Raw genomic sequence first — 23,937 nt, forward strand, 5'->3', positions numbered from 1 at the left:
GTCGGTCGCCAGATTGCAGAATGGTCAGTGGCCAGCAGGGCCACCAACAAGCCTTGGTAAATCAGATAATTGATGCAAGGAAGATTGTAGGTTTTTGGTGACCAGCAAGGTCCTAGTGACTCGACTCTTGGAAGAGAGTCAGAACAGGTCTTCAGCAGAGAGGAAAGCCAGCTGGAGTTAGAGGAGCCCCCAGAGTGACCCACTAGCGGCAGGCGCAGTTAGGTCTCAGCAGCACAAAACAGGAGCCCAACGTCACAGGAGCTACAGAGTGGGAGCTGATCTTCAAGCTGCAGAGTGCTGAATACTGGGGCTTCTTGAAGCCTGAAGGTTTCCTGGAGGAATAGTCAACATGCCTTGGCAATAGCAACAGTCGATGTGCATGGGGGGGTTCCATTCCAGTGGCTGCAACAAGGGTCCACCATCATCATCCAAGTTGGTCAGAAAACAAGTAGAACCCGGAGAGGACCACAGAACTACTACCTGTGAGCGGAGCCTTTTCCTTGTACATGGGACACCAGGTCATCGTCTTGAGGTGCCTGCAGATGCGGGGGGTGACTCCTTCACCCCAAGGGAGGTACCTTCTTGCTTCTTGGATGCAGGCAGACTCCTTGTGTCCCTGGAGGATGCACAGCCACGGATGTTGCAGAAATCTTGCAGGAGCTAAAGTAACAATGTTGCATTGGGAGCCCTCCCAACTGGATACAGACTTGTTTCAGTTCAAAAAACAGATCAGCAGCGGTTCCGGAGGCCAGGAGCAGAAGATGTCTTGCAGAGAGTTCTTTGTAGAGTCTTGCTTGACGAATTTGAGGACCCACCCTCAGGGGAGCCCTTAAGTAACCCTAAAAGGGGTTGGTCACTCTGAAGTGACCCACCTACCAGAGAGGTCAAGGATGTCATCCACCTGGCCTAACCAGTCCGATGCTCTCATGGACCTCTGCACATCTTATTTTCAAGATGACAGAATAAAGTGGCTGCCTGGCAGAGCTCTGTGCACCTGCTTAGGGTAAGAACCAGACAGGGAGATGATCACTCTCCAGTCTTTTGTGTGGTTTTGTGCCAGAGCGGGAACCTGGGGTTCCTGAACTGGTGCTAACCGGATTTTGCAAGGACTGCACCAAATGTGCCCGTAAAAGCAGTCTGGTGGCGCTTAGAGGCCACCCCTCCCCAACCCAGAGACGCCTATTTCAAAGGGAGAGGTGATCACATCTCTCCCTTGCAGGAAATCATTTGTTCTGCCTTCTCCTGCTTGAGTTAGGCTCAACAGCAAGAGGGCAGAACAATGTCTGGGGTCGGCAGCAGCGTGGGCTGGCAGCTAGACCCATAAGGCTGCACAGTCAGAACAGATTCTCTAAGGAACCCCCAGAGTACCTGGGACAATGCAACTAGCACTGGAAACGTTGTAGTTGCAGGATTCCAACATGTTTGATACCAAACATGCCTATGTTCAGAGTTATCATTATGTAGCTGGACATAGGGAGCGACCTATGTCTAGTACACGCATAAAATGGTGCCCCCTCCCAATCACAAAGTTTAGGAAAATGGTACTGGAGGTCATGGGGGCACCTCTGCTAATGCAGGGGTGCCCTCACACACAGGTACTCTGCACCCTGCCCTCAGGGCTGGAGGTCCTGCTATAGGTGTGACTTATAAGTGACCTGGTGCAGTGTAAATGGCAGTGAAAGGGTGCAATGGCAGTGCTGTAGAAACCTTTACATGGGCTCCCTATGGGTGGCAAAAGATATGCTGGAACCCCAATGCCCTGGATACCTAGGTACCATATACTAGGGACTTATAAGTGGGCACCAGTATGCCAATTGTGGATGAAATACTGAGTTATCAGTATGCAGTAACCATAATTTAAGGGAGAGAGCAAAAATACTGGGCTCCTGGTTAGCGGGATCCTAGTGGACACAGTCAAAAACACTGACAAACAGGGCAAAAGTGGGGGAATACCCAAGCTAGAAAGAAGCTAATTTCCTACAAACGTCAACTGCATCCTCCAGCTTCACCAACTCCAGGCCTGCATTGCTGACGTCTTCGTCCTACCATTGACCAACTCCTGCAACCACAGACTGGTGGGTAGTGGCTTCTGCCACTTCTGGACTTGGTCCCCTTTTTCAGGTCTTACTCTTTAGGAATCCACAGCTGGTTTCTTGCTGTCTTGTCTGGATGTTGCATTATCTTCTTTTTAGTCCCTCTGGCTCGTTTGGGGAAAATCCAGTAACTTTCTCCTTTCTTCCTGGTCGCTGAGGGGCACTGTGGAACTTACCTTTGGGGTTTCCTAATTCCCCCAGCTCCACTCTTCAGATTCCACTTACCTAGGTGGGGGTCCTGCATTTGCATTCCATTTTTTTAGTATATGGTTTGGGCTTCCTCTAAGGTCTCTATTGTCTATTGCTATTTGCACTGTTTTCTTCTAATTTTATGCCTATTGTACATATCTAGTGTGCTACCTATCTCCTATTGGAGGGTTGAGTCTCTAGTAGTATTCGGTAATTGCGTCACTAAAATAAAGTACCTTTATTTTTGTAACACTGAGTGTTTTCTTTCATGTCTGTAAGTGCTGTGTGACTACAGTGGTATTGCATGAGCTTTGTATGTCTTTTAGATAAGCCTTGGTTGCTCATCCACAGCTACCTTTAGAGAACCTGACTTCTAGACACTGCCTACACTACACTAATAGGAGATACCTGGACCTGGTCTAAGGTGTAAGTACCTTAGGTATCCTAATATAAAGGAAGGTACACTGTTCCATACGGCATCCAACCTATTAGGGGTGTCGGAAGAAAAGAGCGAATGAAAGTCAGAGATCCAGAGGAGTATCAGGAGAGCCCTCAAGCACCCACTAGGGTGACCTGTTTCATCATTGGGCAATCTCCACGTCAGACCGGTGCTGCAATGTCTGGCGGGCCGCCCCCCAATGGGGGTGGTACTATACCGAAGGCAATTTGCCAGATGAAGGTCTGGAATAAGAACTGACTGGAGAAGTAAAAAAGGATGTGTGAGTGAAGGAGAGTGACAATAAAAATAAAAATGGCTCGGAGCCTAAAACATCATTTTAATGTATCAGAAAAAAGGTTCAGGCCAAGATTAAAAACATTCAGAGTATTGGCGGGGATAATGTCCTGCTATGCTCTATAAAGAAGAAAGGGTAGTACACCTAATCCTGTCTATTGTATGGTCAACATGTTTCGTGTCTTTTTGGGTCAAAAAATGATCCCGCAGCGCTTCGTCAGGACCCGGAAACTACTTCTCCTATTCAAAAAATGAAAACATGAAGTGCTGAGGTGTCACTTACAAGTTGAAGACAAATTGTCAAAGTCAGTAGGTTAATCAGTTGCCCATCCCACATTCGAGATTGAGCTCCCTAGGAACGCGCTAGCCTCGACCAAAGAGGTGATATTGTCATCTCCTCAGAGGTCGCGGTAAACCTGCCCTGAAATTGCGCGCCTCTAGGTACCTTAGGTACCCACCACATACCAGGCTAGCCTCCTACCGGCGGGTTGCTGGACCCTTTAGAATTCCAGCTAGAAGATCCTGAAATAGACTGGGCTCAGGAATTGGGCGAAGCCAGTGATCTTGACTCCTTTCCTGATGCTGGCATTCTTTCTGCCCCTACCGTGGCTACGGAGGCAGGGTCTTCATATTCACTGGTAGTGAGAAGAACCACCGAGGTCCTGGGCCTCGAGCTGCCTTTGGTGGCTGTCAGGACTAACCTCCTGACTGAGGTGCTTCAGCCTGGGGCTTCCTCTTCAGAACCCCTTCTGCCCTTTAAGGAGGCCCCCACTGATGAGCTGCTGGGAACTTGGTCCAGACCCAGCACAGAGTCTCCTGTTAACGAGACACTCGCCCGCCGCCATAGGCCTGTGCATAATGACCCAGTATTCCTGACCAAACACCCCACCTCTGAGAGCTTGGTTATCCAGGCCTCTACCTCCCCAAGCGCATTCTCTTCAGCATCCCCAGATAGGGAATCCAAAAGAATGGACTAGCTTTCAAAGAAAAAGTACTCTTCCTCCATTTTGGCATTGCAATTCGTGAGTTCCGCATGCCTTTTGGGCCATTACTACCATACTTTATGGGACACAGTGGTGCATGTGCTGCCACAGGTCCCTGGGGAAGCCCGGGCCATTCTCTCTTAAGTTGTTGCTGATGGGAGAGACACAGGTAAGTTCCCGATACGATGTGGACTGGATACAACTGACTCACTGGGTATATCGGTTGCATCAACTGTAGCCTTGAGGCGCCACACTTGGTTGAGGATGTCTGGCTTTAGGGGGGATATCCAAGCTGCGCTTATGGACATGCCCTTCAATAGCACCCATCTCTTTGGAGACAAAGCAGACTCACCATTCTAGCACTTTAAGAAGTCCCGGGCTACGGAAGGGGCGCCCAACCACCTCCCTTTTCCTCCAGCCACCGTGCTGCGCATGTTGTCCAGCCTCTGAATGGCTGGGAACTTGGGATACAGCATTCAAGTGAATCAGGGGGCCATCGGTCGGCCCAGTCCACCACCCCTCCTGCTGCAGCCTCCACACCTTCCTAGTCTGCCGCTTCCCTATCAGGGGCCAGTCAGAGGCAGAAGTCGCCATCACTTGCCCCACTGGGAATCCATCACATCAGACAGGTGGGTTTTAGAAATAATCTGAAGGGGCTACTCCCTCCCCATCAAGACTACTCCTCCTTCCATGCCACCATCCTACAATCGGATGACGGAGGACCACCTGGCACTTCTCCATGAGGAGGTTACGGCATTCTTGGGGGCCAAGGGTGCTGTACACAGGGTCCCTGTGCCAGAAGTAGTTTGTGATTGTTATTCCCAATACTTTCTGGTTCATTCCCTTAAACTCTTCCTCAAAAAGGAGAAGTTCAAAATCCTCACTGTGGTTCAGGTCCTACCTGCCCTGGACACAGGAGACTGGATGGTAGCATTGGACTTGCAGGATGCATATTTCCATATTCCCATCCTGCCTGCCCAGAGACGTTACTTGCGATTCACGGTAGGCCACAAGCATTTTCAGTTTACTGTGCTCCCCTTAGGCTTTACCAGTGCCCCTCGGGTGTTCACCAAAGTGATGGCGGTGATCACAACTAATCTGCGCAGGTCAGGGGTTTCAGCCTGACCATACCTCTGTGACTGGCTGTTGAAGGCGGGCTCACACCTCCAGACTATGGCGAAGCTCCTGCATTCGCTGGGGTCCAGTATAAATGTGCCGGAGTCACACCTTACTCATTCTCATGCGCTCCCTTTTATCATAGCAGTTCTGGAAACAGTGCAGTTTTGGGCCTAGCTTCGTGAGCAGCGAGTTCAGGATATTTAGGGTATGATTTGGATGTTTCAACCTCTATCCTGGATTTTTGGTGAGAATGACTCTGAGGCTGCTGGGCCTCATGGCCTCCTGCATCCTGCTGGTGACGCATGCCAGATGGCATATGCGGGTTCTGCAGTGGGACCTGAAGTTCCAGTGGGCGCCGCAGCAGGGAAATCTCTCAGACATAGTCCAGATTTCAGACAGAACTGCGCAAGATCTGCAGTGGTGGCTTTTGAACCACGATTGAGTCAGAGGCAGATCCTGTCCCTTTCCCAACCAGATCTGACAGTAGTGACAGATGCGTCACTCCTGGGATGGGTCGGCCACATGGAAGAGGCAGAAATCAGAGATGTCTGGTCTCCGGCTGAGTCTGGGCTCCACATCAATCTTTTGAAGCTCTGGGTGCTCAGGCTAGCATTAAAAGCATTCCTTCCCTCTCTCAAAGGGAAAGTAGTGCAGGTGTTTGTAGGAGGCTGGACCAGTGTGTGGTAGACACCTATAGTGTTACTTCTTTTACTGGATTCAGGCAAACCCCAAATTAGATAGTGTTACTGTGTCTAGACAGTTAGGGTTCCCTAGGGTAGCTGTAGTGAGCAGCCAGTACTTATCTAGAAGGCATGTGAAGCACTTGCAATACCGCAGTAGTCACACAGTAACTTATAACCCATGACTGTAACCACACAGCGTTGCAAAAATAAAGGTACTTTATTATAGGCCCCGAATCTAGACTACCATTGGCATACTGCCCTTTGGAGGTATGAACACACAAGGTGTACTGTTAAGTACTCAGGAAAAGCATAAATTAGCAAGGGCCCTATAGGGGGGCCAAACCATATACTAAAACAAATGGGATGCAAATGAGTGTCCCCCACCAGAGTGTATGGAGTAGTTACACAAGCGCTGGGGGATAGTGGAACTGCAAAAGGTAAGTACCTAGAAGATCCCTAGCGGCTGGATGGAGGTAGGTAATTTACTCGGTTTTCCCATAGCCTAATATGGGGACGTTGCGGTTGGATAATGCAGAAGCAGGACCGGACAAGTGGAACTCAAGAGCGGATTCCAGGTAAAGAGGACCTGCAAAAGAAGGGGACAGTCCAGTCCATGCAGGAGTGACTAGGTGAGGCAGGAGCCAGTGCCCACCCTTCTGTAGCTGAAGATCCAGGTTGACGGTAATGGATGAAGTCCAGCTGCGGGGTTCAAGAACTACAGAGGAGCCCCTGAAGTCGTCTTCAAGCTGTCCTTCGATGATCGCTGGATTGCAGATGGTTCAGTGGTCAGGGTGGCCACCAACAAGCACAAGCCAGTGCAAGTGGTGCTGTTGGACATTTTGCAGAGCTGTGGAGGACCAGGAAGGTCCTAGGGACTCTACCCTTGAAGGGGAGGCCGGGCTGACCCACGGAAGACAGGAGAGCTAGAAGAAGCTGTTGGAGCCCCCACAAGCAACCCATTCGAAGCAGGCTCAGTAAGTTGCAGTGAGGCCCAGTCAGCACACCTGAAAAGGAGTCCCACATCTCTGGATGCGCAGAGAGGAGACTATCCTTGCTGAGGTGGAGTGCTAGGGGTCGGGGCTATTTGGAGCCTGAAGATCCCATGGAGAAAGAGTCAACAAGCGTTGGTTGGTGCAACAGTCATGGTGCACAGGGATGCTGTCCCAGTAGCAGAGCGCATGAAGTTAGCTCTGTATATACTATTTCAAAGTTTGAAATAGTGTGCACAGAGTCCAAGGGTTCCCCTTAGAGGTAAGATAGTGGCAGAATTAGATGATTCTAATGCTCTATTTTGTGGTAGTGTGGTCAAGCAGTAGGCTTATCAGAGAGTAGTGTTAAGCATTTGTTGTACACACACAGGCAATAAATGAGAACACACACTCAAAGACTTACTCCAGGCCAATAGGTTTTTATATAGAAAAATATATTTTCTTAGTTTATTTTAAGAACCAAAGGTTCAAGATTTGAAGTAAACACATAAAATGCAAGGTACTTCACTTAGGTAACTTAGAAATGGCAATACCCTATTTTCAAAGTTGACACAGTGCAAAAATCAACAGTTCCTGGGGGAGGTAAGTGAAGGTTAGTTTGTGAGGTAAGTAAAACACTTACAGGTCTCAGTTCTGGGGCATAGGCCGCCCACTGTTGGGGGTTCAAGGCAACTTCAAAGTTACCACACAAGCAGCTCAGGGCCGGTCAGGTGCAGAGGTCAAAGAGGTGCCCAAAACACATAGGTGCCTATGGAGAACAGGGGTGCTCCGGTTCCAGTCTGCCAGCAGAGAAGTACCTGCATCCTCTGGGGCAGACAAGGGGGGTTTTGTAGAACACTGGGGGGGACACAAGTAGGCACGCAAAACACATCCTCACCGGCACAGGGGCGGCCAGGTGCAGTGTGCAAAGCAGGCGTCGGGTTTCAGATAGGAATCAATGGAGGGACCCGGGGGTCACTCTAACGGTGCAGGCAGGCACAGGGGGGCCTTCTCGGGACAGCCACCACCTGGGCTAGGCAGAGGGTCGCTTGAGGGCCACTCCTGCGCTGAGATTCGGTTCCTTCAGGTCCTACGGGCTGCGGGTGCAGTGCTGGTTCCAGGCGTCGGGTCCCTTGTTACAGGCAGTCGCGGTCAGGGGGAGCCTCTGGATTCTCTCTGCAGGCGTCGCTGTGGAGGTTCAGGGGGGTCGTCTCTGGCTACTCACAGGCTTGCAGTCGCCGGGGAGTCCTCCTTGTGGTGTTTGTTCTCTGGATCTCGAGCCGGGGCATCGGGTGCAGAGTGTGAAGTCTCACGCTTCTGGCGGGAAACGTGCAGTCTTTGAAAGTTGCTTCTTTGTTGCAAAGAAGTTGCTGGTTTTGAGCTGAGCTGCTGCTCACAGGAGTTTCTTGGTCCTTTAGTCCAGGGCAGTCCTCTGAGGCTTCAGAGGTCGCTGGTCCCTGTCGGATGCGTCACTGGTTGTAGGTTTTCGAGGCTGGTAGGGCTGGGGCCAAAGCAGTCGTTGTCGTCCATCTTCTCTGCAGGCTTGTAGGTCAGCAGTCCTTGTTTCTTCAGGTTGCAGGAATCTGATTTCCTGGGATCTGGGGAGCCCCTAAATACTGAATGTAGGGGTGTGTTAAGGTCTGGGAGGGCAGTAGCCAATGGCTACTGTCCTTGAGGCTGGCTACACCCTCTTTGTGCCTCCTCCCTGTGGGGAGGGGGGCACATCCCTAATCCTAATGGGGGAATCCTCCAAACTCAAGATGGAGGATTTCTCAAGGCAGGGGTCACCTCAGCTTAGGACACCTTAGGGGCTGTCCTGACTGGTGGGTGACACCTCCTTGATTTTCTCATTATCTCCACTAGCGGGCATCTCCACTAGCTGGGATGTCCTAGGGCGCTGTAAAAAAAGGGGTAAGCCTTTGAGGCTCACCGCCCTGTGTTGCAGTTCCTACAGGGGGAGGTGTGAAGCACCTCCACCCAGTACAGGCTTTGTTCCTGGCCACAGAGTGACAAAGGCACTCTCCCCATGTGGCCAGCAACATGTCTGGTGTGTGGCAGGCTAGCAGAAACTGGTCAGCCTACACTAGAAGTCGGATTGGTATTCAGGGGGCATCTCTAAGATGTCCTCTGGGTGTATGTTACAATAAATTGCACCCTGGCATCAGTGTGCATTTATTGTGCTGAGAAGTTTGATACCAAACTTCCCAGTTTTCAGTGTCGCCATTATGGATCTGTGGAGTTCGTATTTGACAACCTCCCAGATCATATACTCTTATGGCTACCCTGCACTTACAATGTCTAAGGTTTTGCTTAGACACTGTAGGGACATAGTGCTCATGCACATATGCCCTCACCTGTGGTATAGTGCACTCTGCCTTAAGGCTGTAAGGCCTGCTAGAGGGGTGACTTACCTATGCCACAGGCAGTGTGAGGTTGGCATGGCACTCTGAGGGGAGTGCCATGTTGACTTAGTCTTTTTTCTCCCCACCAGCACACACAAACTGTGAGGCAGTGTGCATGTGCTGAGTGAGGGGTCCCCAGGGTGGCATAAGACATTCTGCAGCCCTTAGAGACATTCCCTGGCATTAGGGCCCTTGGTACCAGGGTTACCAGTTACAAGGACTTACCTGAGTGCCAGGGCTGTGCCAATTGTGGAGACAAAGGTACAGTTTAGAGAAAGAACACTGGTGCTGGGGCCTGGTTAGCAGGGTCCCAGCACACTTTCAATCAAAACTTAGCATCAGCAAAGGCAAAAAATTAGCGGGTAACCATGCCAAGGATGCATTTACTTACACTGAGGCAAGGGCTTACTGTCTCCCACGTTGGACAGAAGGCAGAGAGGACCCAGGGAATCCCTCAGAACCACCAACTGTGTTGGAGAATCTTTGCAGATCTGGAGAACAGAAGATCTCACCTGGCGAACATTGTTGCCTTAGGTGCCTGTGGATGCAGGGGAGTGACTCTTTCACTCCAAGGGAGATTTCGTCTTGTTTCTATGGTGCAGCTGAAGTCTTGCCAACCCCAGAGGATGCACAGCTGTGGAAATGTTGCAGATTGCTGACAGGACCTGTGGAAACAATGTTGCAAGGAGAAGTATTCTCAGGCGTTGCTGTCTTGTTCGGTTCTTGTGTTGACCAGCAGCAGTTCCGGAGGCCAGCAGCAGAAGATGTCTTTGCCGAGAGGTCCTGGTTTAGTCTTGCACGACAAATCTGGGGACTCACCCTCAAGGGAGTCCCTAAATAACCCAAAAAGGGTGTTGGTCATTGCCTTGAGTCACCACTTACCAGGCGGGGTCTCTGATGTCACCTACCTGGCCTACCCCGTCAGATGCTCCCACAGGCCTCTGCCCATCTTGGTTTTAAAATGTCAGAACCAAGTGGCCACTTGGCGCTCTGGACACCACCCTAGGATAGAGCTGGACAGGGGAGGGGACACTCCCCTTTCCTTTGTGTGTTTTGCTCCAGAGCAGGGACCTGTGGTCCCTGGGCTGGTGATAATATGATTATGCAAGGAGGACACCAAATGTGCCCTTCAAAGCAACCCAGTGGTGTAGGAAGGCTACCCCTCTCAGTAACTCCTTTTTTCAAAGGAAAGGAGGTTGCACCCCTCTCCAACAGGAAATCCTTTGTTCTGCTGTCCCCTGCTTGAGCTGGTCAAACAGCAGGAGGGCAGAATTGTGTCTGAGGGGCTGCAGCAGCACAAACTGCCCGCAGACCCCAGAAGGCTGGTAGCAGCAGTACTGGGGAATCCTCTAAGGGACCACCATGCCACCAATACTGGAATCAGTATTGGGGTATGATTCCATCATGTTTGATACCAAACATGCCCAGGTTCGGATTTACCATTATGTAGCTGGACCATAGATAGTGGCCTGTACATAGCTTAAATGGCTTCCTGGCACTTATAAAATCCAATGAATTAGAACTGGAGTTCGTAGGAGCACCTCTCCTCATGCAGGGGTGCCCACATACACAGGGATCTGCACCCTGCCCTTTGGGCTGAAAGGGCCTACAATGGGGGTGACTTACAGTTAACTAGTGTAGTGACCAACAGTGAAAAGGTGCATGCACCATTTCACGCAGGCTGCAAGAGCAGGCCTACGGACACAATTTGCATGGGCTCCCTTGGATGGCATGATACATGCTGCAGCCCATGGGAGACCACTGGTGTACCAGTGTCCTGGGCACCTAAGTACCATCCACCAGGGACTTACAGGGGTACACCGGTATGCCAATTGTGGGGGTGTAAGTAGTACCAAGGCAACCAGATTTAGACAAGAGAACACACTCACTGGGATCCTGATTAGCAGCATCCCAGTAAAAACAGTTTAAGCACACTGACATCACGCAAAAAGTGGGGGTAATCATGCCAGAAAGAGGGGACTTTGCTACCTTGTTCACGGACAACACCACAGTCATGTGGTACTGCAACAAGCAGGGCCAAGTGGGGTCGTGGACACTTTGTCAGGAGGCTCTGCGCCTCTGGACATGGCTGAAACATCAGGGCATATCCCTGGTGGTTCAGAATCTGGTGGGCTCTCTGAACGCTAGAGCAGACAAACTTAGTCGTCGATCATGAATAGCGTCTTCATCCGGAGGTGGCGCAAGGTCTCTTTCAGCAGTTTGGACACCATTGGTTGGATCTGGTCGCCTCCGCAGAGAACGTGCAATGTCAGCTGTTGTGTGCTGGAGTTTCCAAGGTGGCACTCGCTCACCAAAGCTTTTTGTTTTGAGTGGAACTCGGGCCTCCTTCACGCCAATACCACTTCTTCACAGAGTTCTTAAGAAGATCAAGAATGACCGGGCCCAAGTAAACCTGGCTAGTCTCTGACGATTTGAATGGAGATTGAGTGGCAGCAGTTGACAGCTTTAGACCTTCCGCCCGAAGCCTGTAACATTATTTTGGCAGCCAGGCGTCCCTCCACCAACATGGTATATACCTGCAGTTAAAACAAATTTGTGCCATGGTGTACAGACAAGTTTGTTGACCCCCCTCTCTGCCCCTCTTTCTGAAGTCCTTTTGTTTGTTCTTTCTCTAGTCCAGCAGGGCTCTGCTTTGGGCACTCTTAAGGGTTATTTTTCGGCCATCTCGGTTTTCCTGAGATTACCTAACCACCCTCTGTTTAAATCTCATGTTGTTGGTAGATTCCTGAAGAGTCTTATCCATATGTTTCCTCCTTCTTCGTTGATAATACCCTAATGGGATTTGAATTTGGTTCTTTCTTGATGTGGATGTGTGCTCCTTTCAAGCCACTTCATACCTGTCCACTTTGGCTTCTTACTCTAAAGACAGCCTTCCTGGTTGCCTCACTTCTGCTCACAGAGTGAGACCTTGAGGCTCATTCCTCAAAGCCACCTTTCATTTCCATCCATCCTGACAAGGTGGTGCTTCGTACCAGGGCTTCCTTTTTACCTAACGTTGTCATGCCTTTTCATGTAGGCCAATCCATCACCTTGCCTACTTTTTATGCGTGTCCACATCGTTCTAAGAAAGAGGAGAGACTCCACCACCTGGACCTAAACAAAAGCATTGGCATTCTATCTTGATCATACTAAAGAGTTCTGGTGGATGATCAGCTCTTTGTGGTTTATATAGGTGCGAAGTAAGGTCAGGCAGTGCAGAAGAGAACCATCTCTAGATGGGTTGTTTTCTGCATTAAAATGTGCTACACATTGACTAAGAAGCAACCCCCAGAGGCTTGGCATGCTCACTCCAGCAGAACAACAGGTGCAACCAACTGCATTAGCACGCAGAGTTCCAGTCTCTGACATCTGCCAGGTAGCAATTTGGGCATCTTTGCACATGTTCACTAAACACTCCTGCCTGGGCAATCAGGTCCGAAAGGATGGGTACTTTGCCCATTCAGCCCTGCAGGGCTTCAGAGGATGATCTTGGTTCGCAGACCCACCTCCAGGGAATGGTATTCCTTGGGTATCTATTCTAAGGTAAAGAATCTGTAACTTGAAGTCTCTGTCAGATGACCAAGTTACTCACCTTCGGTATCAAATTATCTGGTAGAGCAATTCTAGTTGCAGATTCCTTAGTGACCCACGGATTCTCCCCGCTCTGCGAACTGATTTCTAGAGACGGGGACTTCCCTTTCAGGGCCCTTGTTCTGGCGCACTAGGGTTAGTGTTCTTAATGGCTCTGCGCTTCTGGCATTGAAAGTTGTGAAAAGAAACTGACGTCAGCGCACCGAGGTGCACCTATATATAACCCATCATATCCGGTGACCATGACGCCAACGATGGTCGCAAAGTTGACCGACGCCACCTAACATCACATAGGGATACTGTTTTAGGAAAAATCTCCAGATCTAAGGTAATCTGCAAGTAGAGTAACTTGTTATTTAGGTGTAATTTTCAGATAGACCGGGGTTTGCTACCATCCAGTCAAAATGAGAAATGGGGATGGTACTTGAGTGCATTTATCTGCCTTCTACAAATTTTCTTCAGTAAAGATTGTAACTCTTTCTATTGTTGTATGAGTCTCAGTAGGCTGGTAGAAAGTTGAACACTATAAATTCATCTATAGGATCTGTGGATGTCACCAACTTTTCTAAAATTAAATACTATTTTTCACCCTCTTTCAATCCAGTCCCTTTTTTAAATGTGTCCTCGTATTTTCCTTATTTTGTCTTTTTCTCCCTACAGGTGAAATCATCCTGTCTGGAGGGAAGGATGGACTGGTGGCAGTCAGCAGCCCCCGAACAGGAATGACTGTTCGTGTATTAAGTGACCACAAAGGCTTTCCAATCACTGTCATTCAAAGCATGAGGAAAAAGGTACATCCTGCACTTCTAACTCTTATCAGGGATGATGTCCTGTAAGCACAGATGACAATGGTCTTTACAGTGGGCAACAGAATTCCAGCAGTTTTGTAAATTTTGTATTAACATTTGTCCTTGAAGACTGTTTTAGTAGTCCATTCCACACAACAATAGAGTTAATTTGGCAGTGTGGAACTGCATATGAGTGCTTATCCTGTGTATACTTCAGTCGTTGGAATCATGCTTTTGTGGCTATGTTATTAATAAATGTTTGCATTTTCATGGAAAAGCTGTGTAAAACTGAGGTTTCTAGTGAACGATACAGTTTCAGCTAATCAGGAGAAATGTTGACGGCAGTAGAAAGAGAAGAGAATGCCATTGAAGATAGAAAGTATAAGATGATCTAGGAGGAGTTTACTGTCAGTTAATGTAGTACATCCACTATCGACTGGAAGAGAAGCAGTCTTTAATGTGTGAGTGAAAATGGGGTGCAAAGGTAGAGAAAAAAGATTTCAGTATAGCAGGCATAAATGTGATAAGAGAATCTAAATGAGTAGAAGGGTAGAGTGTGAAAATTAGAAGGCTTGGGGCAGAACTTTTAGGAAGCCCGTTGGTGGTGGGGTGGGGTATAATTTTCTTTTTTGTCCCAACTGAGTTACAATGAGCAATTTGAGAAGTAAAGGGCAACCCATACTGGCCAGTGATGCCTAGTGAGTGTAATGAGAAGAGTACGATATGATGGGTAAGTGTCAAAAGCGCAGAATAGGCCCAGAAAGTAGGTCAAGGAAAGTAAATTGCAACATGCAGTGGTGATTAAATCAAATGTGTGTTCTCACCACTCACCAAAGGTCTTTTATATGGTAGGCTGGCATGAATGAATGCTATTAATCCACACATTATGGTGGTTTGGCCATGGCTGATCCCTTATCTCACTACAAAGCTAATCCTCTGCAAGTAATTGATTGGATATATGGACCACATAATGACACAGTATATAGACTTGGACTGTTGGCCCTTGACAAGATCTTGCTGATACAGGTAATGTATAGAGGAAAATCCCCCTCAAAGATCCCCCTTCCCCTCCACAAGTAGAGTAGTATACGATGCTTGGAAGTCCTCATGTTCCCAGATATATTGGGCAGATAAAATCACAGGTGAAACCCCACTCTGGCATCGAATTGTGGTCCCCAGGTCATTGCATTGCAGTACGTTTTTAGGGCCTGGGACCGACTCAGAATCTTGTCCCTAAAAGTCATTACTGTGGCTAATGCCATAAAATTTTCAGAGGACCTCCAAGAAGAACTTAACCTCACGCATTCAAACTTTTATTGTTATTTACAGCTGAGACACACCACTGATTTAAATATTAAACTTTATTAAATTATTAATTTAAATGTAATACAAATCCCTAAATTTAACCTAATAGAGGCCATAATTACTTTGTGCTGATTGCCTTCTCGGGTACTAGTCACTGCAGTATACAAATCATGTATCATAAATGTGCTGTTACTATGGACAAATTATGGAAAGCCTAGGTGGCAGACTGACTTTGGCCACTTTGAGGATGAAGAATGGACCTTTGTGCTAATTTCACCTATAGAGGCTCTGGTATCTGACTTTCTCTACACAATCTTGATATTCTGAGGTATCTGCTTCTTCTGGAAGGAAATAGCAAATAATTTACAGTTGATTCAGATCCCCAATGGTCTTGCTAATTATATTGATTGAAGCATTAGACTTACTGTGATCCTAATAAAACAAAACGTTGGCCAAAACAGAAGAGTCTTAATGTCCCAATCATTGTGAAATGGAAAACTAGCTTGGACACATGCTGTATTCCTGAATGATTTGTTTATGAAGCCAGTGGCTGCTACCAAAAGCATCATTAAATATGGGGTTGATGCAGAGAAAAAGCAAATGTGAGAACTAAAGCTTTGGACTTTGTCAAATAGCCATGCTTAGGGTCTTGTACGACTAGAATAGGTTAAAAGAAAGTTATAAAGGTCACAGATTTACCATTGAACTGATAGTCGGATTATCCTGTATATTGTGATGATCACAGAGATTTACAGTTGACCTTCCCATACTATATGCTGTTGTTATAAGTAATCGAAAATGTCAGTAAAAAGAATTATTTGAATAAATTGAACCCATGTGAGGTGATTGAATACCCAATGCTCCAGCATCTTGGAGAGTAAACTGAGTTCAGGTAATGGACAGTAGTTTTGAGGTGTTGAGAGATCCGTGGTAGGATACTTTAGAACAGGTAGAACCACTGCATTGAAGCAAGTATAGTATCTGCCTGATGTGAGTAAAAAGTTGGAGAGGTCAGACAGACAAGCACAAGTGTTTGCAAGACATTTGATGTTCTGGTGTCTGAAATGTTACAATTGTGAACAGGAGGGATTGGAAGTTTTGGTTATATGATTGGGGTCAGTTGCTGATGTGGTGTTAAAGTGGGAAAATAAAATTAAGGAGGGTTGCAATGTGATAGAGGTATAGGACGAGGATGGTGGAGCAGGTCATAGTTTAGCCAGTTTGTTTCTAATGCCATTGTTTGGCAGAGAGATGTTTGTGGCATAGCCAGCTGGTAAGACATTTTTTTTATGAGAAGGAATGGAGGAGAAATCAGGTTGTTGACTGGTCATACAAGACGTTGTGAGTGAGGTTGAAATAAGACAATAAGGTTTTGAAAACATGCAGATTCAGCATTTCAAGTAATATAGGATAATGTGTTCCTTACTCGAGGTTTGAGTTGACCTTGTCTCTCTGCACCATTTTCGTAGGAATGCTCTTACCCTGGTTTTAAGCTTGAGAATTTCAGGTGGTATACAAAGTTGTGGGTGTTCATAGTCCTTGATGTATATTTAAGACTTGGCTCACAGCATTGCTGAAGTGATCAAATGCGATTCTTGTGGATTTGGTTTAGAAATTATGTCAGGGAATATGTTGTCTTTGATATGGTGTTATTTGAAGGAGAGGACACTGGAGAAATACTGAACAAATTGTTAAGTGATGATCGGCTAGGGATGGAATGATTAAACGTTTGGAAGGTGTGAAGAAATAGGGTGTATTATATGGTGTGGTTGTGTGACCTCACCTTCTAATACATTTACTAACTACTTGAGGACCAGTACGTTTCCTTTGGTAAACTTTAAGCTCAACCCTTGATATCAGTAGCTCTGAGCAGTAAGGCATACACAAAGGAGCACGTGTAAAGCATTTAAATAGCACCAAAACAATTGCTAAAGAAACCAACAAGACACTCAAGAACTCCAACAGCAATTTAGAAAAATAGACTGTATTTTTATATATTTATAAACACCATTATGAAAAAGATCCACCCGAAGGTTCTAGAAATACAGAATTTACAAGGTATAGTAAAACAAAGCATTTCGTTCAATGGCCAATGTGCATTGGCAAATTCAACACATTTGACACTTAGAAACTTTTTTCAGTAAATAGTTGAGATAGTTGAAATGCTGTCACTTAGTCACTTTAGACTACCACCTCCAGAAGGGAGACAGTCAGGTGGACCAGCAAAATCCTCAGATACAGTTCCCTCCATAGATAAAGCAGTCTACAGTCAGTTTCAGGCACTTTTAACCGTTGCAGTAGTTTCCTATGGAAGTGGTCCTGGTGTAAGAGATGAAGGATTCTGAAGAGAAGATGCTCAAGGAGGCTGTGGATGAGATGCAGTTGATGGGGGGTAGAGGGGGTCTTCCTGCTGCTAGTTCTCAATCCACAAAAGGGTGACGCTGTCTTAGTTACAGAGTCAGTGTCCTTCAAAGACTTCTCTGTGCTGGTAGAAGTCCAGTCCCCACTGGGGTACCTGGGTGATAACTCAATTTCTGGATGACCAAACTGCACTCTGACAATTCTCCCAGGCTCAGCGAACTCTGGTGCAAATTTGGGAGGTTTTGGCTCTGGTGCTGCATGTAGCATCTTGAAGATTCTGGGCTCCAAACTTGTCAGGCTTCTCTGCTGTTGTGGTCCTGTGCTGTGTGTGAACAGGAAGTCAAACAACTTGGAGTCTCTTTGCTTTGGCTGGGTTCTAGAGACAACCTTTCGTCCAGCAGGACACAGCAGGCACAATCTCTTTTTGTTGGCCACAAGATTCAGCAGGTGAGGTCCACGCCAGTGCAGCCTTTCTTTGCTGATTCCACAGTGCAGCAGGGCAATCCTCTTTGGTCCTTCTTCCAGGCCAGTTGAGATCTGAGTTATGGATGCCAGGAATGCCTTACTTATGTAAAGCAAATGCCCTCAGGGTAGGATGCAGTTGATAGCCAAAGGGCTACCAGATTTCCTCCCTCCTTATGACCACTTTTGGGAGGTGTGGCATCTGGCTTTCCCAAGAGACACCATTCTGACCCCTCCCAACATGAAAGACCCCTCTCGGCATCCAGAGCTCCCTAGCCCAACCCAGATGTGTGGCTACCAAGGGGGTTACATGCCCCTGAACCACCTGTTTGGCCCCAGGTTTCCCCTTTACTTCCAGGATGCCAGCTAGTCTGCTTAAACAATATGGCTGTCCCTCTCCCAAGTGTTCTGCATTTGCTCTTCAAAGGCGGCTTAAGCTTTGAAGCTTACCTTTTGGACCAGCACCTGTATAGCTTCCTGCAGGAGGAAGGTGACACCTCTCCCCAGTGCAGGCCCCTAATGTCTCATTTCCTGGGAGTCGTTAACACATCTCCTTAGGAGGGCAGAAAGCTGTCTTGGGTTCAAGCTCCTTGTGTAACCGTAAAAACACAGGAAGTTAGTGGCAATTTTGTAAAAGTTGCATAGTGTCACTCGTTACATTAATCTCAACTTGAGAATTGGGTCTAACTTGATGTAACAAGTTGTTTGATACCTTGGATTATCAACTTTGCTCACCTCATTCAGGAGTTAGCACAACTGAAGGGTCAGTGTGAAACCCTGTACTCATCAATGGGGTGACCAAGCTTCTCCACAGTTAAAATAACAGTTTCACATTGTTACTGCCAGAACATGTAAACTACATTTTCTGATGGATACATCTACCTGGAGATTCCTCACCTTTTGAGTATGCCCAATGTGTCAGCATTCCACTGAAACTTTTCTTGACAGCTCTCCCACGTCGGCGAGGATGTCACAATGCCCATTGCTTTGCATGCAACGTCGTGTGACGTCACTGGAGCCTTAAAAGACCTCAAGGGCATGCTGACGTTAGTTTCCTTTTTTCTAAGCCTTCGACACGTACGTTTTTCAGGGCTTTCCAGAGTGATACAAGTCTTTCGACACATTTTTTCCATATATTGCAACATTGTTGCAGGGAAAAAATAAAAATGTCTCCAAGGAAAAAATGTATCCGAAGACATTCCCTGTGAGGCTCAAATGTCAATCATGGATCCTCCTGAAGACTGTCTCTAGTGTCTAAGTTTAGACCACGGCGTTGACCCCTGTTCATCATGTCAAAAGATGAACCCTAAAGCTCTGAAGGAGAGTGAGGCGCAACTCTTCCTGGACAAGACGAGATAGGAGAAGAGAGGATGTTGAAAGTCTTGTCCTCGTTCAGACATCGTCTCCCCATCCCTCAAGAGGAAGCATAAGAAAAAGTGGTGTCATAGTTCCTGGTGTCTTTCAACAAGGGATAAGCCTACGAAGTCTGTGTTGCCTCATCTGAGGTCGAGTGAAGATCGAGGTGAGGTAACTCTGGCTCCATCTCCGGTCGACACTCTTCGAGTCCAAGACCACCACTGACTGTCTAAACAACTTGATCTGGAGGAGGAGATAGATACAGTTCCTCCTGTGCCTCCTCAACAGGAGCAGGGGTATGCAGCTTTCCCTGCTCCAGGATCTGATCCCTCAAACCTTTTAAGCTTTTTCAGCAGGGTGCTGACTCCATCTGGTGCGTCTGCGGGCCCTATGGGTCCGCTGCCAAATTCCATAGGAGGCTTTTTGGCGCAATATCAGCAGGCGGCAGCATGCCCTTTATACCGATGGCCCATGTTTCCTGGTCAACTCCGGCGTCAAGAAAGGCTACTCCTTTGCCATTCGATATTCAGCAGGTGTCACCAGTGCTGCTTGCTCCCTATCTGATGTTGGCTGAATCTGCTCAGGCATTGCATCATTCAACTCCAGTGTTTTCGCCTCTTCTACAAAGTGCCAAAGTCACCGGTGCCGTTACAAACGCCAGTACGGGCTTCACTGATGCTATTATTGAACTCAACACATAGGTCTTGGAGGGAAGCTCAGAGGCTTCTTGAAGAGGGACCGTATGCTTTTGGAGAAGGAGAAATGGAAGAGGGAGAAATAATGTCACTGGATTCAGATTTTAAAGATTTGAAAGTGGCAAGTGTATTGAACACTTCCCCAGAGTGGGAGTTGTTGTCCCCAAAAGATATCCCTCCAGCGAAAGGTCACGTCATACCATTCATTGATAAGGAAGGTGGCTGATATTTTGGAACTGCCTCTCCCATCAACTAAGCTCAAGTCTACCTTATTAACAGAAGTGTTGCATTCTACTTTTTTCACATCAGAGCCCTTATTACCTTTTAATGAGGCATTGACTGAGCCGATCCTAGAAATTAGGCAGAAGCCATATCAAATCAAATACGCCTTATTCGGTTAAAATAACCATGAAAGCATACAAAAATGTACAATAAATACATTATGAACTTGTTTCTGTAACAATAACCAATGGTACAAAGATGAAAAACCATATATCATTAATAATATCTAATTTCCTTAAAACAAAAGTATTTAGTCAATATTATACAATACCAACTAAAAAATACTTTTTCATAAAATCACACCCTAGAATTCATAAATATTTAAGATAGGCCAGTTGATCAGAAGACATTGCCTCAAAAATAGCATCATCTAGGCAAAATATCAACGTTCATCCTTAAAAAAAAAACGATTTTGCTTATGCCATCAGCCACCCAAAACTTACTAACGGCAACAATAATCACATTATAAGTATTACATTTTAACATTCTAAGGGCTTTAGCATGTTGTCTAGTGCCGAAATTAAAACAAATAGGTTGAATCCACTTATGCCGAGAAACCACATAAACCGGACAAAAAAACATGATATGATCAACTGTCTCTGGGACTGAGCCACAGGCTGGTCACAAGCTGGAAGCTGGTACTTTCTTCCAGCTGCTTGTGAAAGACTTTGGTGGCAATCACACATACCGAAAGTGGATATAGATACTCTTAGCAAGATATTCTGAAATAGTATCCAGAGAAGGCTCAAACAGAGGGTTACATTTTATCTGGAGAAACTGGTTGGAAAGACACCCATTTGTGGTATCGAGAAGGTAACTCTTTTGAACATGTGCCCAAAGGCACAACTTGAGGGAATGTAGCTGTACAAATGCCAAGGGGATTCTCCCAAAAGCTCCTGAGGCCTAACTTGCATAACCAAGTAAAAACGTGCTTAACCCATGGAATAGCAAACACATTTGGTCGTTCCAAAATATCTCAGAGCGGGTCCCTATAAACATGAAGTTCCAGAGTAGTCCAGAGTTGAACACTATGCCAAGGGTTTCAGTGCTATAAAATTTAAGATTCTTCTTAAGCTTAAATGAAGGTCAATAGGGATCAAAGTAGTACTGGTTAGACACGCCAGTAATGATCTAACAAAAATATTCTCTGCAACAGCCAATTTAGGAACTTTCCAGTACCCCCATATCTCAGCACCAAAGGCAGCTGCATTTTGTGCTTTCGCCTGGTACACTTTATGGATTAAATCTGTTTATTGGTATTTTCAGTTATAAACAACGCATATGCAACGCTTCAAAATAGGACCACTGCGTTAACATAAAACATGCTCTATGCATAGCGATAAAAAAGAACTAGACATACCATCAAACATAGTTTCCCCACAGTTGGCATATCAGATCACATCAGCATCTTGCAATCCCAGGATTTGCACCAGCGAAATCATGGCCCCAGGTATAAGTAACCATTGCACGCTCGCCTCTCCCCCCTCAATTCAGCTTCAAAACCCTCAAGTAGGTTGGGCATGTCAGTTACGTGAACTCCATAGACAGTATTTGTAAGAATGGTTGCCAAAGTTCCTTAAAATCCCCAATACTCTGCAAAGAAGACAGGGTAAGCTTTTCCATAGCGAGAATAAACCAAAGCTTATGGAGCCATAATGTTGGCGTCGGGATCTGGTCAGACCCCCACATGCTTAACAACAGCTGTGTGGCTGCATTTAAAGCTAAGGCCATCTGTCAACCTTTCATAGATCTCAAAGGGAAAGTGAGGGCGTTGGGAAGGCCGAGCAAGATGTACGCAGGAAATCTGGGGATATGAGTATCAAAAGCTGAGTCAATAATGTCTATTATATTCTCCCAGTACCGATGGAGCTTAGGGCAATGCCACAAGAGATGGACAAGCGACCCCGTCCACCCACAGCCCCTCCAACACAAGTCCGACTTAGCGGGGTCCCAGGCATGAATCCTTGCTGGACTATAGTACCAGTAGGATGCCACTTTATAAGCAGACTCTGTTCCTGCCGCATTGTAAGCTGTGTGATGTGTCCTGTAAAAAATGCTCTCCCACTCCTCCTCAGAGAGCTCTCTATCCAGCTCCCTCTCCCATCTCAGCTGACCCTTAGTTTTGGGCGGTCGGGCCCACCCCCCCGCAGGAGAGCATAAAGCTCGGAGATCAGTTGCTTATCATCCTTTTTCATTATAATCCATTTTTCAAACAGTGTTAAGGGCCTATCTACCAATGGTCTATTGGCTGGTAACAGAGCCCAGTGTCGTATCTGATAATACATCATCCTGTCTGCCTCAGTTAAGCCATATGTTTCGCTCATCTGGTCAAAGGGGATCACTCCATGGTCATCAAAAAAACAACCAACCCTTTTACAACCCCCTTCATGCCACTGTCGAAGTGCCTCCATTTGAAGGCCTGGACCAAAATCAGGGTTCGCGCCCAGGGGGGTCATTGGGGATGGGAAGGTCGTCAGTCCCATATGGCTGGCCACACGATCCCACACCCTCATCGATATCTCCGTGACCGGGGATACGTACAACCCACGCGCTCTGTGACGGCGCTTAAGCCAAGGCTCCTTCCATATATGTGAGCCAACCACTGCCCGATCCATGAAACACCAATGCTTCTCGGAGGACGGGCGGCTCCATTCCAATAGGAAACGCAATTGTGCCGCCTGAAAGTATCTCAGGAGGCAGGGGACCGGCAGTCCCCCCTCCTGCTTAGGGCGATACATCACGTGTCGTGGTAGCCACGCAGCTTTCCCCTCCCATATAAATCTTAGGACCGCTGTTTGAAGGGTTGTTATTGTTCGTGGCGGGGGTTCCACTGGAAGTGCCTGAAACACGTACAATACGTGTGGCAAGATGGTCTTCTTAACAGCCGCCACTCTACCCATCCAAGACAGTTTAAACCTCCCCCAGCACTCCAAATCTCCCTGCACCTCCCGCGTCAATTTCATATAATTCAACACCGCTGTATGGGCGACCCTGGAGCCTAACTCAACCCCCAAGTATGGGAGCTTTGAGGATGACCATATGAAGTGGAATCGGGCCCTCAAATCTCTTTCATGCTCAGCGCTGATAAACCTACTCATGGCCTGTGACTTTAGCATATTGATTCGGAAACCAGAGACCCTTCCAAATTCCTCAAGTACACTCATTAGCGCAGGCAGCGAGGTCGCAGGTTCCGCCAGAGTAAGAATCACATCATCCGCGTATAATGAGATGAGGTGCTTATCTCCCTCAAACTTCACGCCTGAAATCCTAGGGTCATCACGAAGCCGCTGCGCCATGGGCTTCATATACAATGCAAACAAGAGGGGCGAGAGGGGACACCCCGCCGGGTTCCTCTTTGAACCGAGAATGGCAGCGAGAGCGTCCCATTAACCTGTACCGCCGCCCGGGGTGCTCAGTAGATACACCGGATCCATGCCATGAAGCCGGGTCCCAGCCTGAAGCGCTCTAGCAGCTTAAACAGGTATGGCCAATGAACCCTATCAAACGCCTTTTCAGCATCAATAGAAACAAAATAGCGCCTCCCTTCGAGAGCGATCTGTTTTATCCAATAGATGGAGCAGTCGCTTGTTGTTACGCTACACTGTCTATGCAGTATGAATCCATCTTGATCAGGGTCGACCAAGCCCGGCATAAAGTAATTTAGGCGGTGTGCCAGTATGCCAGTAAACAGTTTGGCATCGATATTCAGGAGCGAGATTGGCCTGTATGAGGCACAGTCCTCGGGGTCCTTCCCCGGCTTCGGAATTACCACAATAGTGGCATCAAGCATGCTAGGCGTGAGAGCCCCGTGAGTCGAAAGGAATTAAAAAGTCGCACTAAAACGGGTACAAGTTCCATACAAAAGGTCTTATAAAAAAGTGCAGAGAAGCCATCGGGCCCAGGTGACTTCCCAGCTTGCAAGCGCGA

The 23,937-nt window shown here is 47.3% G+C and overlaps 1 protein-coding gene across 3 annotated transcripts in view; it reads left to right on the top strand.

Annotated features, from left to right (window-relative positions):
- Window positions 1-23,937, top strand: part of WDR90 (WD repeat domain 90) — a 1,338,149-nt gene that overhangs the window by 1,055,602 nt on the left and 258,610 nt on the right. For all 3 annotated transcript variants that reach the window (XM_069210679.1, XM_069210680.1, XM_069210681.1), the window contains one exon: window positions 13,422-13,552. In XM_069210679.1, the coding sequence (XP_069066780.1) occupies window positions 13,422-13,552 (131 nt within the window). The remainder of the gene's footprint in view (window positions 1-13,421; window positions 13,553-23,937) is intronic.

Source organism: Pleurodeles waltl, chromosome 10, assembly GCF_031143425.1.
Source record: "Pleurodeles waltl isolate 20211129_DDA chromosome 10, aPleWal1.hap1.20221129, whole genome shotgun sequence".
NCBI lineage: Eukaryota > Metazoa > Chordata > Amphibia > Caudata > Salamandridae > Pleurodeles > Pleurodeles waltl.